Source organism: Xyrauchen texanus, chromosome 18 (genome assembly GCF_025860055.1).
Source record: "Xyrauchen texanus isolate HMW12.3.18 chromosome 18, RBS_HiC_50CHRs, whole genome shotgun sequence".
In the NCBI taxonomy this organism is placed as follows: Eukaryota; Metazoa; Chordata; class Actinopteri; order Cypriniformes; family Catostomidae; genus Xyrauchen; species Xyrauchen texanus.
Genome location: NC_068293.1, coordinates 41,553,572 through 41,571,348, shown reverse-complemented (window position 1 = coordinate 41,571,348; position 17,777 = coordinate 41,553,572). Strand labels below are relative to the sequence as shown.

Sequence of the window (17,777 nt, the reverse complement as noted above, 5' to 3'; positions counted from 1 at the left end):
ATTAGCTTATACACTGGTTATTAACTGATTCAAGCTGGATATTAGCTGACCTAAGTTGGTTATTAGCTTATAAACTGGTTATTAACTGATTCAAGCTGGATATTAGCTGACCTAATTTGGTTATTAGCTTATAAACTGGTTATTAACTGATTCAAGCTGGATATTAGCTGACCTAATTTGGTTATTAGCTTATAAACTGGTTATTAACTGATTCAAGCTGGATATTAGCTGACCTAATTTGGTTATTAGCTTATACACTGGTTATTAACTGATTCAAGCTGGATATTAGCTGACCTAATTTGGTTATTAGCTTATAAACTGGTTATTAACTGATTCAAGCTGGATATTAGCTGACCTAATTTGGTTATTAGCTTATAAACTGGTTATTAACTGATTCAAGCTGGATATTAGCTGACCTAATTTGGTTATTAGCTTAACTGTATTAACTGATTCGCTGATATTAGCACTGGTTATTAACTGATTCAAGTTGAATATTAGCTGACCTAATTTGGTTATTATCTTATTTAAACTGGTTATTAACTGATTCAAGCTGGATATTAGCTGACCTAATTTGGTTATTAGCTTATAAACTGGTTATTAACTGATTCAAGCTGGATATTAGCTGACCTAATTTGGTTATTAGCTTATACACTGGTTATTAACTGATTCAAGCTGGATATTAGCTGATCTAATTTGGTTATTAGCTTATTTAAACTGGTTATTAACTGATTCAAGTTGAATATTAGCTGACCTAATTTGGTTATTATCTTATTTAAACTGGTTATTAACTGATTCAAGCTGGATATTAGCTGACCTAATTTGGTTATTATCTTATTGAATCTGTTATAAACTGACTCAAGTTTAATATTAGCTGACCTAATTTGGTTATTATCTTATTTAAACTGGTTATTAACTGATTCATGCTGGATATTAGCTGACCTAAATTGGTTATCAGTTTATTTAAGCTGGTTATAAGATGACCTAAAGTGGTTACTATCTTATTCAAGCTGGTTTTTAACTGACCGAAATTAGTCTTCTTATCTAAGCTAGTTATTAGCTGTCGTAAGTTTTTTTGTTTTTTATTATTATTATCTTATTCAAGCAGATTTTTAACTGACCGAAATTAGTCTTCTTATCTAAGCTAGTTATTAGCTGTCGTAAGTTTTTTGTTTTTATTATTATTATCTTATTCAAGCAGATTTTTAACTGACCGAAATTAGTCTTCTTATCTAAGCTAGTTATTAGCTGTCGTAAGTTTTTTTGTTTTTTATTATTATTATCTTATTCAAGCAGATTTTTAACTGACCGAAATTAGTCTTCTTATCTAAGCTAGTTATTAGCTGTCGTAAGTTTTTTTGTTTTTTATTATTATTATCTTATTCAAGCAGATTTTTAACTGATCCAAGATGGTTATTAGATGAGTTTATTGGCCACATTAAGGTGATAGATGCTAAATTACCAGCTTTGACCAGAGAATGACTAGTTTGGCCAACTATAAATCAGCAACAATGCTCCAAAAAACAGCTACCATCATAAGTTGGATTTTCCAGCATGGTATTTCAGATATTCTCACATAACAAAGCACATGCAGAATCTGCATACCTTTGTCAAATTTGAGCTAATTTTGGGTAAAAATCTGCAAAGAAAATAAATAAATAAATAAAATAAAACATAAAGCTAAGAGTACTACACGTTTATTGGTAGCTAAGCGAATAATGACTATTACAATTTGCAGATTTCTACGGTGTTGTGCAGGCAAAGATTATTTGGGCCTGCTCATAAATTGTTTTTTCACTAGTCCACAAACAATAAATTTGGCTAGGAAGATATAATAACACTAAAATTATACAAATGTGGATTTTAATAGTGCTGCATCTAAGAACTTGAATCTGTTTATTACTTAAATTGATGAATAGATCGGTTAATCAGAAAAAAGAAGTCACATTTTATTTTCAGCATTGTGTTAAAAGCATGTTAAGGCATGTATTGAAAAGCATGTTATTCCACATTTTGTGCAATCCTTCAAACAATATGCAAAAATTGTATTTACACCATATATTGTTGCAAAGAAGGGTTAGAGTACTTAATAAATTAAAATGCAAGAGCACAAACCCAACTAATCATTTAAGAAATACCTCACCCTAAAATGATAATTCTCTTATTTTTATCTACTAATTCTATGCCGTCTCAAACACAAAAAAAACACAAATAAATATATTTTGATAAAGATTTGGGGTGTTTTGGACCATACAATTCAAGTCAATGGGATCCAGCACTTTCAAGCTCCAAAAAAGACATAAAGTCAGCATAAATGTTATCCATAAACTCGAGTGGTGTAATCCATTTCTTCTAAAGCATTATGATCAATTTTGGGTGAGAAATGGACCAAGAAAGTCATACAAGTTTGAGACAGCATCAGGGTGAGTAAATGTTGAGAGAGAATTATCAATTTTGCCTGAACTGTTTCTTTAATGGCATACATTGTTAACTTGTTGACCACACTCATTGACATTTGTGCTGACACAATTAAACTGAGGTGGTTGCCGTTTATTGGACATGTGTTTTACAGGGTGACACAGATGAAGAGTTCAGAGGACGTTGTGATTCACGTTTCTCAGTGGCATTTCTACAAAACCAGTCAGCGAGACAGCGAGCTCTGAGTGTAGTGAGTGTCAGCAACAACCCTACTGACAGTAAGTAACCCGTAAACGCTCATTAAAACATGCAAAATCAAAACTTGGATAAAATATAATTTCTTTAGTTGTGACGTTAAAGATTCAGCAGTGGAGCAAAGTGGAACAGCGGAGCAGGAAACACCGTATGTCCAGAAGAAACCATATGCTGCTTTAATTTCTACGGGGTTATATGTTACTATTTCTCAGACCCTGCTATTTTATGATATCGACACACTTTTAATCTTACACATCTTTTGAAAACTATACAATTTAACACTTGTATTACAGACACACCTACATATATACACTTAAGTGAACGTCTTGCATGGTAGCTCACCTCATAGAGCGATGGACTTTGACTTTGAGTCATAGAAGAAACACGCAATGACTCCTGCATTTTAAAACACTATTGGATAGGTTTAGGCATTGATTAGGTAAGGATGTCTTTTATAACGTCTCATTTATATTTTAAAACCCTGTTGGTTAGGTTCAGGCTAAAGGTTTAGGTTAGGGAGATATGTCTTAAGCATTAAAACATTAATCTGAGATTCACCTTAAAAACTTGTATGACACCATCTTACTTGCTTTTGGCGCCCCCAGCTGGACATTTCACTGGATAACTGCAGCCAAGCATGTCATGCAGCATGTACATTTTGAATTGCGAAAATATTTTCATGGTCACGTAAATGAGGATGAGGGTTAGCACCTCTAAATCTGAGGCCATGGTTCTCAGTAGGAAACCGATTGAGTGTGAACTCCAGGTAGGGAAGGAGGTATTGCCCCAAGTGAAGGAGTTCAAGTACCTCAGGGTCTTGTTCACGAGTGAGGGGACAATGGAGCGGGAGGTTGGCCGGAGAATTGGTGCAGCAGGGGGCGGTATTGCACTCGCTCTATCGCACCGTTGTCACGAAAAGAGAGCTGAGACGTAAGGCAAAGCTCTCGATCTACCGGTCAATTTTTTTCCCTACCCTCACCTATGGTCATGAAGGTTGGGTCATGACCGAAAGAACTAGGTTGTGAGTACAAGCGGCCAAAATGGGCTTCCTCAGAAGGGTGGCGGGCTTCTCCCTTAGAGATAGGGTGAGGAGCTCAGTCATCCGTGAGGAGCTCGGAGTAGAGCTGCTGCTCCTTTGCGTCGAAAGGAGTCAGTTGAGGTGGTTTGGGCATCTGGTAAGGATGCCCCCTGGCCGCCTCCCTAGGGAGGTGTTTCAGGCACGTCCAGCTGGGAGGAGGCTTTAGGGAAGACCCAGGATTAGGTGGAGAGATTACATCTCCACATTGGCCTGGGAACGCCTCGGGGTCCCCCAGTCAGAGCTGGTTAACGTGGCTCGGGATAGGGCAGTTTGGGGCCCCCTGCTGGAGCAGCTGTCCCCGCGACCCGACTTCGGATAAACGGTTGAAGATGGATGGATGGATGGATGGATGGTCACGTAAATTTCATAGGCAAAGTAGCCTGCCAGGAACAAAGGATGGCACCTCTCTCCAATCGCGTATGACAAACGTACAGAAATTTAAGACAGTATTCACTGAAACTCTTTTTGATGGCAAAACGCAATTGTTTCGTGCATATTTCATAACTTCAGTGATGGTGTTTGTCAATTTTTTAATACCTTGACAGACATAAACTGTCAATAAATTGAAAGATTGGATTTCTCTAAGATTTCTCCTTTAGTGTTCCCCTTAAAGAGCAACAGCAAGTCAGGTTGGAACAACATTAGGGTGCGTAAAAAATGTCAGAATTTTCATTTTTATTTAAGATACACATGGTACAGAAATGTACATACTTTTAAAATTGCTAACAGAATTTGAAATTAAAAATAAATACTGTGATAAATGTAGTTAAGAGTAAGTTAAATGTCACATCCAGCTTTCAAATAGTTTTTTACATCTTTTTTAAACACAACAGCGGCTGATGTTTGGAAACAGAAGTGTGTGGATTGCTGGTACGATTTTGCCGAAAATTATCTAATCTGGGATTGTTGTCCTGCGTGGCTGAGGATAAAGAAGATTGTCCACATGATTGTCATGGACCCGTTTGCTGACCTGTTCATCACCATTTGCATTGTGATAAACACAGTATTCATGGCCTTGGAATATCATCCCATGGATGACAACTTTTCCAAAATGCTTTCAGATGGCAATGTGGTAAGCACATTTCAAGCATCATTTGACAGAAAAATGTAGTAGTAAAATTTGAATTGACTGAGATCCCTAGTTTTAATAAAAGATTGTACTGTTAAAAGTGTTTTCTCTTTACCTGCAGGTTTTCATCGGAATCTTTACTGCAGAAATGATTTTAAAAATCATTGCTTTAGACCCGTATAATTATTTTCAGGAAGGCTGGAATATCTTCGACAGCATCATTGTCACTCTTAGTCTGCTAGAGCTTTGTTTGACAAATGTGTTGTCTGGAATGGGTATCCTTAGGCCATGCCGATTGGTAAGAGTATCCTGCTTTCATCCGTCACATCCACACCTGTGTTCCAAAACCTAGTTAACTGCCTACCTATAGACGCCATTTTAAGTGACAGTTCATAAAGTCAGATTCATAAAAAAAAACCTGCATTGTTAGATCAACTAATTTGCCTCTCATTTGGGGCATTTCCTGGTCTTTTGTTTGTTTGTTTTTTGTACAGAGATAAATGTATTTCTTGGATGACGCTAAATAATTCTTTATGTTGTTTATTGCCACAGCTGAGAGTCTTCAAACTAGCTAAGTCCTGGCCGACTTTAAACATGCTAATCAAGATCATAGGCAACTCACTGGGAGCCTTGAGCAACCTGACACTGGTGCTAGCCATCATCGTCTTCATCTTTGCGGTGGTGGGCATGCAGCTGTTTGGAAAGAACTACCGCGACTGCGTGTGTAAGATTTCTGAAGATTGCACTCTTCCTCGCTGGCACATGAACGATTTCTTCCACTCGTTCCTCATTGTCTTCAGGGTGTTGTGTGGGGAGTGGATCGAGACCATGTGGGACTGTATGCAAGTGGCGGGACAGCCCATGTGCTTGATAGTCTTCCTCATGGTCATGGTGATTGGGAATCTGGTGGTATGTATTGTCTATTTCTAGGAATGAGCATGAATGACAAAATGTATGTGTGTGTTGTTGCAGAAATGTTATTCTCGTAATTATTCTCGTCAACTCTCATTCTCAATAAAATGAGACTTTTGCTGAAGACTCCAGATTTTTGTTGCTAGATTAAAATTAGGGTCGGCTGCCAATCGCAGGGTTGGCGGTTCAATTCCCGGCCCACACGGCTCCACATGCCGAAGTGTCCTTGGGCAAGACACTGAACCCCAAATTGCTCCCAATGGCAGGCTAGCACCTTGCAATGTAGCTCTGTGGCCGTATGTGTATGTGTATGTGTGTGAGTTTTTTTCTTAAAAGATTAGTCATTAGTTCAAAGGCCTGATAACGAGCTCATAAATGGAACCAGGAGTGATAGAGCAGGAAGAGATCTATATGCAGCATTGTGAGAAGTGAGTAAATCTGCTCCAAAAAAGCAAAATATTTACATTTACTTTATGCATTTGGCAGACACTTTTATCCAAAGCGACTTACAATGCACTAATTACAGGGACAATCCCCCCGGAGCAATGGTGGTGGCTGTGGGGATTGAACCAGCAACCTTCTGATTAACAGATATGTGTTTTAGCCCACTAAGCCACCACCAAATATCATGCAGCGTTTTCTGTCAAAAACCTCACTGCTTTTGGCCTACTGTAGCTATTCTGAAGATTACAATACCCTAAAGGTCGAGAAAATCCCCATTTCTCTATCAGCTATTAAGAGAATAGGTCAACGCTTTGAAACAACAGGTGATGTTGCCAGAAAGGAAGGATCTGGAAGGCCCAAAGACTCTTCATGCAGGGATGATCACCTACTGAAATCTCAAAGACAGGAAAAAAAGCCTACAAATACTGACATCATAATTCAAGACCTCAAAAAAAAGACTCTTTCGAGAAGAATAATAACCTGAAGGTTATCTAATGCAGGATTTGTGTCAAGAAGATGTGTTAAAAAGCCATTGTTGTCACATCAAAGACAGAATTACGTTTTTGGCAGAATTTGGAAAGTTTGATTCAGAGTGGTTCAGCAGAGAAGTGTGATACAACATGATTTGAGTGGCATGGTGATGCTCCAGAAAGGTGTCTACGAAGATCTGCTGAGAATTACAATAGTGAATGCATCTCTACCACCGTGAAGCACGGAGGAATAAGTGTCATGGTGTTGGGAGCCTTTTCAGCTGCTGGTAATGGTGAGCTGCTTCACCGTGAAAAGTCACCGAATGCTTTGAGTACAGGAGAATATTGCAGAAAGTCTTGCTTCACACAGTTGAAAAGTGTTTTTTTTGAAGAGGAACGATAAGATGTCATTTTTTTAACTAGACAATGCTCATGCCCACACTGCAAAGCCCACCAAGAAGTGTCTTGAGAACAAGTCTATGAGGCTCATGTTTTGGCCTGGTCAGAGTCCAAATTTGAACCCTGTAGAGAACATTTGGTCTCCTCAACTGTTTGAAGCCAGTGAATGGAACAACATCGACTCTATTTTCTGTAAAGAGCTGTCTGCAAGGTTACCCACAAGGCTTAAACATTTAAAGAAAAACTATCCCATTACCAATTTCCTGACCAATATTTGTAGTTAAGACCATTAAAAGCTTAATGTTTTGCCATTTTGGGCTTGGCCCATTTTTATTTTATTGATTTATTTATTTTGCCCAGGAGTGAATTTATTAGTTTTTGTAGGTTTGGTCCTCTATAATACATCAGAGACAAACTTGATTCTTTAAGAAGATATGTGCAATCTGTTCAACTTTAAAATACTTCCGTTTATGGCAGTTTAATGTACAGAAAATTATATGTCAGCAATTCGTAGGTTGTTTTTTCCCCGAAAAGGTTAAACTTGGTGGCGCTTTCAAATTTGCCGTTGTTTGAATGGCCAAATATTAATATTGGGCATGAGAAGAACACATTTCTGAGTAAATTGTTTGCGAAACCATTCTTTACATTAAATTGAATGTGACAACTTTTGTACGAATTGGCCTTTTTCATGAATTATGCCTTTAGAGTGTAACAGTTTGGTTTCCCAAGTAAAAATCACATACATTTTCTCTATAGGCGAATTCATCTTTAACGATTACTTAAAAAAAAATGTTAAAGACAGACCAACCGTGAGCTCAGAGGTTGTTAATTGATGGTTTATGTTTCCACTGAAGGCATCAGTCCATGTTATTACAACTTCATTGTCAAACTTTGTGTTTAATAGTGGAATTTCTGGTGAAGAGCTACACTACCCATGATCTTGAACATTAAGTTGCACCAATCAGAAAATTTGTGGCCAACAAAGCATGCTAAAAGAACTCTGCAGCAACCGCCTACTCCCATGTCATACTGTGAAAAATGCAAGTCGACAATAACATATAACAACACTGGAATGCAATTTTCCCAGCTTGTACATGTGACGCTGTTGTTCTAACTGCCCTGTACGGGACTCGAACCAACGTCTCCGGTGTGGGAGGCGGGTGCTCTAACAAGGAGGCTAAAGGCTACAGCCTCTAGTGCACCTCTTGAGGTCAGGAGAGTGAGGTTTACACACTGCACAGCTATCTACCAGCTGGCTCCCTTTACACTCACCCCCCTAAACCTCACTCCCATCCGGGTCACGGCACCATTGTGACACTCTTGTTCTACCTGCTCCGTACGGGACTCGAACCAACGTCTCCGGCGTGGGAGGCGGGTGCTCTAACAAGGAGGCTAAAGGCTACAGCCTCTAGTGTCAGCAGCTGGCTCCCGTTACATATAGCTAAAGCCCATGCATGTTCTCGAGTTGATTGACAGGCGATGTCTGTTTCTAAAAGGCGATTGGCTCTTTTACCTGTAAGGTGGGGCTTCCTTTCTACATCCGATACCGTTGGGCGCTTAGAGCTCCTATCAATTTTAATAGAACTGGCCCGTCTCCCTACACTCTCAAATTACTAATATATTTGTGTATATCTGAATATTTTGCTATATTCTTTAAATATATTGATTATTCACATATAATCAACAACTTTAAATGGTAAATGGTCTGCACTTATATAGCGCCTTTTTAACCTTAACGGTATTCAAAGTGCTTTACACTGTGACTCATGTAACACCAATGGTGGCAGAGCTGCCATGCAAGGTGCTAGCCTGCCATTGGGAGCTACTTGGGGTTCAGTGTCTTGCCCAAGGACACTTCGGCATGTGGAGTCGTGTGGGCCGGGAATTAAACCACCAACCCTGCAATTGGTGGCCGCCCCGCTCTACCACCTGAGCCATAATAACATAATGTAAATGTTAAGTCCCTTCCATTTGGTTCCACTAGTGGCACAGACATTACACACTTCACCTCTAAATAAAACATAACTGAGAACTCCATTTAGTTTCCTTAAGAATGAAAGAATGCTTCATAGGTTACTTGCCACTATCAAATGCTTTGTTGTGTGCCAGTTGTTGGTTTCTTCATATTTAATGTTTCTTCTAGGTTCTGAACCTGTTCCTCGCTTTGCTGCTCAGCTCCTTCAGTGCTGACAACCTCGCGGCCACTGACGACGAAGGCGAGAAGAACAACCTGCAGATCGCGGTTGGTCGTATCAAGAAAGGCTTTGCCTTCGTTAAGGACTGTCTGCAAAGTTTTTTCCGAAGCAGCTGTTTAAGATGGAAGAAGAAAAATAAAACTAGAGATGGGAACTTGCAATCGTCGAACAACTATAAAATAAAAGACAACCCCAACCACACATCATTAGAGCTCTTTAAAGACCCCGGGGGAATGGCCGGGGTGGATAAAAACTGTGAGAATTTCATCAGCAACCCAAGCCTGACCATCAGTGTCCCAATTGCTGAAGAAGAGTCTGATTTTGAGTGCCTTAACACAGAGGATTTTAGCAGCCTTTCATCAGACCTAGATGAAGATAAAGAGGTAAGATGATGAAGTTGGAGTTATTTTTTTAAACATCAGGATCTTTGAAAGTAACAAACTTTACCAATGAAATCTTGACCAATCATGGTGGTTATGAAACTACTGCAGTTGCACACTTGGGTTATTTTGGCTTTTTTCACAATAAACATAAATCAGATTTATTTTTCAAATCTGATCTTTGGGACTGACTGATCACACTGTAATTTCGTAAGTGATGTAATCTGATCCAATAGTTCAGACAGAGTAGTCAATATCCGGCGGCAACAGTAATGATGTACAGTAAGTGTCACGTCAAGAGACTTTCTCGTGCAACATCTGAGAGTAGCTGTCAAGTGTGGAAAGAGAGAGCATGGAAAACGGGAAATTACGTATATGTTTTGACCAAGTAATCAAACATCTACTGTGTAGAAAAGTGTTTTTTTTATTGCTGTAAATTCTGGACAAGTTCTTCTCTGGTCAGGCTAATTCCCATAAGAGCATTGTGGATTACATCAACACTTATGTGGACTTCATGGAAGAGCAGTCAGGGAAACGGTGAAATATTAGTCTTTAGATCTCATTATCTGCCATTTGAGGCTGAGTGTAGATTTTAGCCGTTAAGATAACGTGCTCATTTGCTTTTCTGCCAGGAAATGGGGAGATGGTGGTCTGTAGTGTTGGCATAAAATCTTCTATACTCTGATCATATACCGCTGTTCCTTTTATATGAATTTTCTGTAAAGCTGTTTAAACAATACGTTTAGTGAAAAGTGCAATACTAATAGAAATTACTTGATTGTCCCAAAACTAATTGCTGCAAATACTTTCAATCGCAGGTGTCTTGACACAGATTATTTTCTACTACTATATATATAATTATATTATATTTCTACCATTTGGTATATCGTCAATCTCCAAGAATAAGGGTTAACAAAATACACTTAATTCAAGTTTTTTGAGTCTTACCACTCTTAACTGGTCTGTCATTGCAGCATTTATGAGACGCTATCAAGTGTACAATAAGAGGAGGACCAGTAAACCTTTTTCAAATACATTACCACAGCTATGAAGCCTGTTCTTTCATTTATGAAAAAGGATATTTCTTCATTATGGATTTTCTTTGCCATTTGTGCACTACATATCCTGCCATATCACCAATGTCATAAGTTTCATCTGCGGTCATACAGTTACAGTGCGGCCCGTGCATATAAGTCGAGGCCTTCAGTGCGAATTCATGCCATTATGAAAACACAGTTTCATGAATAAGACACCGTATGCCATACATTATACATTACATGGCAGTCAACTAATAATCCAATTGGCATTTTAAAAACACGTCCATGCACGAAAGCCAGAACCAAGGAGGTCTAATACCAAGAAAAATCTCTAATAATATTTGCGATTAAAATTTTGCTTGCAATAAATTTTGTTTCGTCAGGGTACACGGTTACTTTTCAAAACTTGATCCGACACTGAATGCTCAAGCGGCCTAATTTACACGTAGAGAATTCCTGAGGTTGCTACAACAAAGCAAAAAGCCTGAAGTGAAAATCAGCCCTCCTTTCCTGTTTAATGAATCACTCAAGGCCAGCTAGAAGGCCAGGACTGGGACATATCCTACAGACCACACCCACCAAGATCAAATAAATCATTCTGACTGGCTGATGAATCTGACAATCTGACTTTAGATGCCCATTCATTTGCATTGTTGAGGCATTGTTAAATCATTATTTACTCTCCCTAATGCAATCCCAGATGTGTATGACTTTCTTTCTTCAGCAGAACATGAAAAATGTCTCAGCTCTGTAGGTCCTCACAATGCAAGTGAATGGTGATCAGACCATTATAGCTGCAAAAATCACATAAAGGCAACATAAAAGTAATCCATATGACTCCAGTATTTAAATCCATGTCTTCAGAAGCAATATTATAGGATATATTATAGCAATATTTAAATAAATCATTTTTACTCTAAATTTCCACTTTGACTTTTAAAAGTGAAAGTGGAGATTTAGAGTAAAAAAAGGGCATGATATTGACCTGTTTCTCACCCACACCTAATATATCGCTTCTGAAGATATGGATTTAACCACTGGAGTCTGGCAGAATGGCTCAGCTGAAATGATTGACTTTGCCATAGTAATCTAGTGCATCTGTGCTGCTTTTGCAGAAGCTGGCTGACATGGATCCCAGCTCATCTGAGGGCAGTACGGTGGATCTCTTTGGACATGCTAAAGATGGTAAAGACATACTGGACTTAGAAATGGAGGAATCCACAGAGCCAGAAGCCTGTTTCACACAAGGTGAGGTGTCCGAGTGATGCAACGAATAAAGCTGAATCTGTGCAACAAAATTCATTACTTAGGGGCAGGGCTGGACTGGGAAGAAAAATTGGCTTGGGATTTTACATGGCAACTGGCACGTTTCGCAGCTGAACCACCAGCCCGCTCGGTTCTCCCGATGGCCATTACGCTCCTGATCAGCCCATTTACATTTATGCATTTGGCAGACACTTTTATCAAAAGCAATTTACAGTGCACTTATTACAGGGACAATCCCCACGGAGCAACCTGGATTAAGTGTCTTGCTCAAGGACACAATGGTGGTGGCTGTGGGGATCGAACCAGTGACCACTCCCTACACCACCACCACTCCCAGGTTGCTCCCAATGGCAAGCTAGCGCCTGGCATGGCAGGATTCACTTATTCTGTCAGACAAATTAGGTGAAAGTCTTAAAAAATGTAATAAAAAGTTGCATTAAAAGTCACAGCTTGTTTTGAATGACCACTAGCGCTGCTTATAAGGCTAGCGTTACTGGTTTCATCCACTTGGGATCATTCCAGATGCATAAGCAGATGAAGAGCCAGTGGGGCCCATATTAATGAACACTTCATGAACCACGAATCCTAGAAGGATAGGCAGCTCTTGCATGGCAGCTCTGCCGTCATTGGTGTGTGAATGTGTGCATGAACGGGTGAATGAGACACAGTATAAAGCGCTTTGAATACTGCTAATGTTAAAAAGGTACTATATAAGTGCAGACCATTTACCATATAATGAGACTTAAAAGCTGTAGTCCTCAACATCTTTGCATCTAAGGCCCCCCCATTTGTCTGAGACAAAATTCCCTCTGGGAACTGTCAGTAGAAAAAATAAAAAAATTTTCTACTGACGCCCCTTTCTTCTGATTGGTCAACCTGCACCGTCGTCTACCTCAATGCTGTGAGACAGAATAAAAGTTCTCTGCTTTTTAATTGTTAATATTCCATTCTTTCCCATTTGTTCTCCAATCCATTTATCTCTCTCATCAAGTAGCCAGATTTATCAGACAGCCCTAAACATAAACCTGCTGCCTTTGACGTTGCTCCGGTTTGAAAAGGCATGGTTTTAAATGAGATGGCGAAAATAACCATACATTCAAAAGACTATTGAAGCGGATGCCTACATTGTAAAGACATAGGCTTACGTTTAACTGCTGGGTAAAGCTTGTTTTAGGTTCTGTATTCATTGGATTCACCTGTGGTGCATAAGGGACTCCACCCACAACTAAAACGTCACTGGCGTCTGAGCAAGCATTTATTTGACTGTTGACTTGCATGTTCTATCTAAAAAAAAACATTGTTTTTAAAATAATATATAATAAATTCAGTTCGGTTTTAGTAGATCGCTAGAGTGATGGCCGTGCATATGAATGTACAGTGTTCACTAATATTATGAAAAAAAACAAACTTTATTTTCACATCCCAAAGGCCATCACTCAGTGGGCGGATTGACTTACTACAGGTGAGATTTTTACAGTACGTCCAATAATACCAAAATGTCACTTTCACATTCCAAAGGTTGTATTTAGTGTCCAGTAGATATACTGACTTTCTACAGGTGAGATTTTTTTACATAGTCAGTATATACACTGGGAAGTTACTATAACATTTGAATAAACTTTTCAGGAATTTTTTTGAAGTTTATCCTAAAATAACATAATACTGTCCTCATATTATTGGATTTACTGTAATAATCTCACCTGTCGTGAATCTACTGGGCACTTACAACAACCTTTGAAATGTGAAACAATATTTTGGTGAATTTTTTTATTTTATTTTTCTCAAAAATAATCTAATACTGCACCTATTATTGGACTTACTGTAAACATCTCATCTGTGGTATGCCAGTCTATTAACTGGCAACATACTACAACATTTGTAATATATACGTGTCCTTTTAATGATTCATTTTACATTTACATTTATGCATTTGTTGGATGCTTTTATCCAAAGCGACTTACAGTGCACTTATTACAGGGACAATCCCCCCGGAGCAACCTGGAGTTAAGTGCCTTGCTCAAGGACACAATGGTGGTGGCTGTGGTGATCGAACCAGCAACCTTCTGAATACCAGTTATGTGCTTTAGATCACTACGCCACCTCCACTCCACAGTTTCATGTTTATGTTGCACGTCAGCTGAATGAGTGATTGGACACCACCTATGTTTAATAGTGAGTGGGATTTTCAGATAGCCCCTGAAGTACGCTAAGCATTGAAAGCACATCGGAGCATTTTCAGTCATTATTCTGCAGCCACGCCAACTGACAGTTCTGAGTGCAGTGTTTTATGTCTGTATATTATAGTTATATACCATTTATATTTATATATCATAACATCAAGCCAAGTGTGCAAAATCTGTGCCGGCAGAGAACTCTACCAAACCTAAAACTAACGTTACCCTGCTTAGGTGTGAGGGACTTGCTCATCATGGAAATCATGCTAAAAGAAGTTCATGAATGCTCGTCTCTCAAAAGCTCGACCAGTGAATTTAAAATCAGCATTTACAGATAGCCTTCACATTTGTCCAATAATAAAAGGTACACAAAACTACCGCGTATATGACCCAGTAGGTAAAGGCCCATTCAAATACATGCATGCCGGAAAAATCTGAGCTTGTAATTAGTACGCTTCCATGTACTGTAAATAATTTTTGTCTTATATGAAATATTAAATGTAATAATATCTTCCAATGTATTTATTATTATTATTATTTATCATTTATTATTTACTGTTGTAGCTGTTATAAGTTGGTAATTAGCAGTGTAATAAGCAGGAAAATGTACAGTTAGTCTGTCATTATTGCAAAATAAGGGCAAAATAAGATCCCTCTGCTCCACATGATGGTCCTGACCACCTCCGCTGGGGTTTATTTTGTGATAATGACTGTACATCATCCCTTACATAATAAATGACTAATTGATATAAGGATGTTCTGTGGTGGGACCATGGTAATACCATAGTACTTTATGATATACAGTACCGAGGTATACCATATACTTTGGTATTTACATGGGACACCAAGGTAATTCAAAGAATATCATGGTAATACCATAGTACATGTCTTTAAAATAACCCATGCCATTATCATGGTAAGTGAAAATTGATTGATGTCAAAGAATTTTGAATATGGAAAAAAAGCACATGTGTGACATTTCCTTCTTCAGGTTGTATCCAGAAGTTCCCATGCTGCCAGGTGAATGATGAGAAGGGCTTTTGGAGAACATGGTGGACTTTGAGACAAGCATGTTTCAACATAGTGGAGCACAGCTGGTTTGAGACCTTCATAGTCTTCATGATTATACTAAGCAGTGGCGCTCTGGTGAGGGAGATACATGTTTATCTACAGTTCATTTTAATCAGCAAAGCAACAATACATTGAATAGCTCTTGGTTTTATTTCCTTAAGGAGATAGTTTGCCCCCCAAAAAATACATTCTGTCATCATTTACTCACTGTCATGTTGTTCCAAACCTGTATGACTTCGTTTTGTCAGTGGAGCACAAAAGCAGATGTTAGTAAATATGTAAGCCTATTTTGCTATTTTAGCCTATTTTATTTTTTTTCATACAATGAAAGGGAATGGTGACTGAGGCTTACATACTTACTAATATCTTCTTTTGTGTTCCATGGAAAAGGGACTAGTGAGACTAATGACAGAAACTCACTATAACATATAGAAACTAAATGATCTATGAAATCATGAAACACTGTAATTCTTTATGTCTTTATTCAACAGTCTTATGACCAAATGTCGCTGGGAGGAATTTTTTCCTTCACCATTAAAATGTCACTCTCGTTCTGTGTATATTATGCCGTCTGTGGCAGGGCGGAGGGCGGGCCGGGTCGTGATCCTACACACCCGGTCCCATATTAGGCTAATTAAGCCTCCAAGAGGGATAAAGGTCGACTGCAGAGGATCGTGCGGGAGAGAGAGATCGTTTACGGATGCTTAATTAGCCTAATACGGGACTGGGTGTGTAGGATCACGACCCGGCCCCGCCCTCCGCCCTGCCACACCGTCCATTTATTAAATGTTACTCTGGTGCCCAAAAATGAAAATTATCTCATTTACTCACCCCTATGCTATCCCAGATGTGTATGCCTTTCTTTCTTCTGCTGACCACAAACAAAGGTTTTTAGAAGAATATCTCGTCACTGTACAGTAGGTCCACACAATGCAAGTGAATGGGTGCCAACATTTGTAAGCTCCAAAAATCACATAAAGGAAACATAAAAGTAATCCATAAGACACCAGTGGTCTTCAGAGGCAATATAATAGGTGTGGGTGAGAAACAGAACAATATTATGCCCTTCTTTTACTCTAAATCTCCACTTTAACTTTCACTTTCATATGTGAATTATGAAACTAAATAGGCACCAAATGTAAAAGTGAAAGTGGTGATTTAATGTATAAAAAAAGGACTTTTGAGCTGTTTCTTACCCACACTTATTATATTGCTTCTGAAGATATGGATTTTACCACTGGAGTCGCATGGATAAATTCTATGTTTCCTTTATGTTATTTTTGGGTGCTACTAAAGTCTGATCACCTTTCGCTTGCTTTGTATTGACCTACAAAGCTGAGATATTTCTATAAAAATCATTGTTTTTGTTCTGATGAATTCAGATCTGGAATGGCATGAGTGTGAGTAAATGATGAGAGAATTTTCACTTTTGGGTGAACTTTCCCTTTAAATGATTTAAAAGTTCTGTCATCATTTACTCAATGCTTTATTTATTTATTTATTTATCGCTTATTTGCTCATTTCACAATGCCCGAGTCGCAAGAAATAATAAAAGCACCATTAAAATTATCTTTAAAAAATTTGCTGTGTGTGAAGAACAGATCTAAAATCTTTTAGCAACAATCAACGTTCCCATCTGCCATAACAATCAGATCCTGAGACGCGCTTCTGATAGCTTGTTAAAAAGTCCATTGGCTCTTGTGTGTTATGTGACATTTGAAATGTCCATCAACAAGCATTGCGACAGCTTTGACGTCAGTGATATCAAATGCCATTGGCTCTCGCATGTCATGTGACCAACTGTGAGATTCTATACATAATTTTTCAACTTTTCAGCGATTAAAACCTTCTGCTTTTCAATCCTTTTGGAATACTTTATGGTGCTTTTGTGACATTTTATGCTAAAATGATTGTGACGGTACTTGTGTCTGCTGGTTACGTCTTTTATATTGTAGGTTGGTTATTTTGTTGGTTAGGTTTAGATGTAGGGGTTTGGGTTAGGTGTTCAAAAATGTGCTTACTATAGTGTGATGGGGTTTGGGTTAGGTGTTCAAAAATGTGCTTACTATAGTGTGATGGGAATAATATTATTGTGACTATGTTTACTTGCCTGTTACGTGTTTTATATTGTTTATAAGCGGTTAGGTTTGGGTTTGGGTTAGGGGATCTAAAATTGCAATATGATAGTATAATGTAACTCGACTTATATTTTTAACTATACTGAAACATACTGTGGTTAAACGTAATAAATCCGAAGATTGCCGAGCCTGTGACAGAATCGTTCAAACTGAGAACCAAGGAGAGAACGGCATGACAGTGTTGATGGTGCAGGAAAAAAGTCACTACGGTGATGTTTTCTGCTTTATTACACGGTGTAACATATAACATTTGTTTTGCAGGCATTCGAGGATATTTACCTTGACACAAGGAAAACCATAAAGACCCTACTGGAATACGCTGATAAAGTTTTCACTTACATCTTCATTCTTGAAATGCTGCTGAAATGGGTCGCATATGGATTTGCCAAATACTTCACCAATGTCTGGTGCTGGTTGGATTTTGTAATTGTTGATGTAGGTGCTCATTTTGATATACATTAGGGGTCTCATTCG

At 38.5% G+C, this 17,777-nt stretch overlaps 1 protein-coding gene across 1 annotated transcript in view; it reads left to right on the top strand.

The window, feature by feature from the left end:
• The window catches only part of scn1laa (sodium channel, voltage-gated, type I-like, alpha), a 54,881-nt gene that overhangs the window by 22,056 nt on the left and 15,048 nt on the right, over positions 1-17,777 (top strand). The window contains 8 exon segments of the mRNA XM_052149128.1: positions 2,570-2,693; positions 4,582-4,820; positions 4,939-5,115; positions 5,370-5,726; positions 9,186-9,620; positions 11,770-11,902; positions 15,086-15,240; positions 17,565-17,738. Coding sequence (XP_052005088.1) covers positions 2,570-2,693; positions 4,582-4,820; positions 4,939-5,115; positions 5,370-5,726; positions 9,186-9,620; positions 11,770-11,902; positions 15,086-15,240; positions 17,565-17,738 — 1,794 coding nt within the window.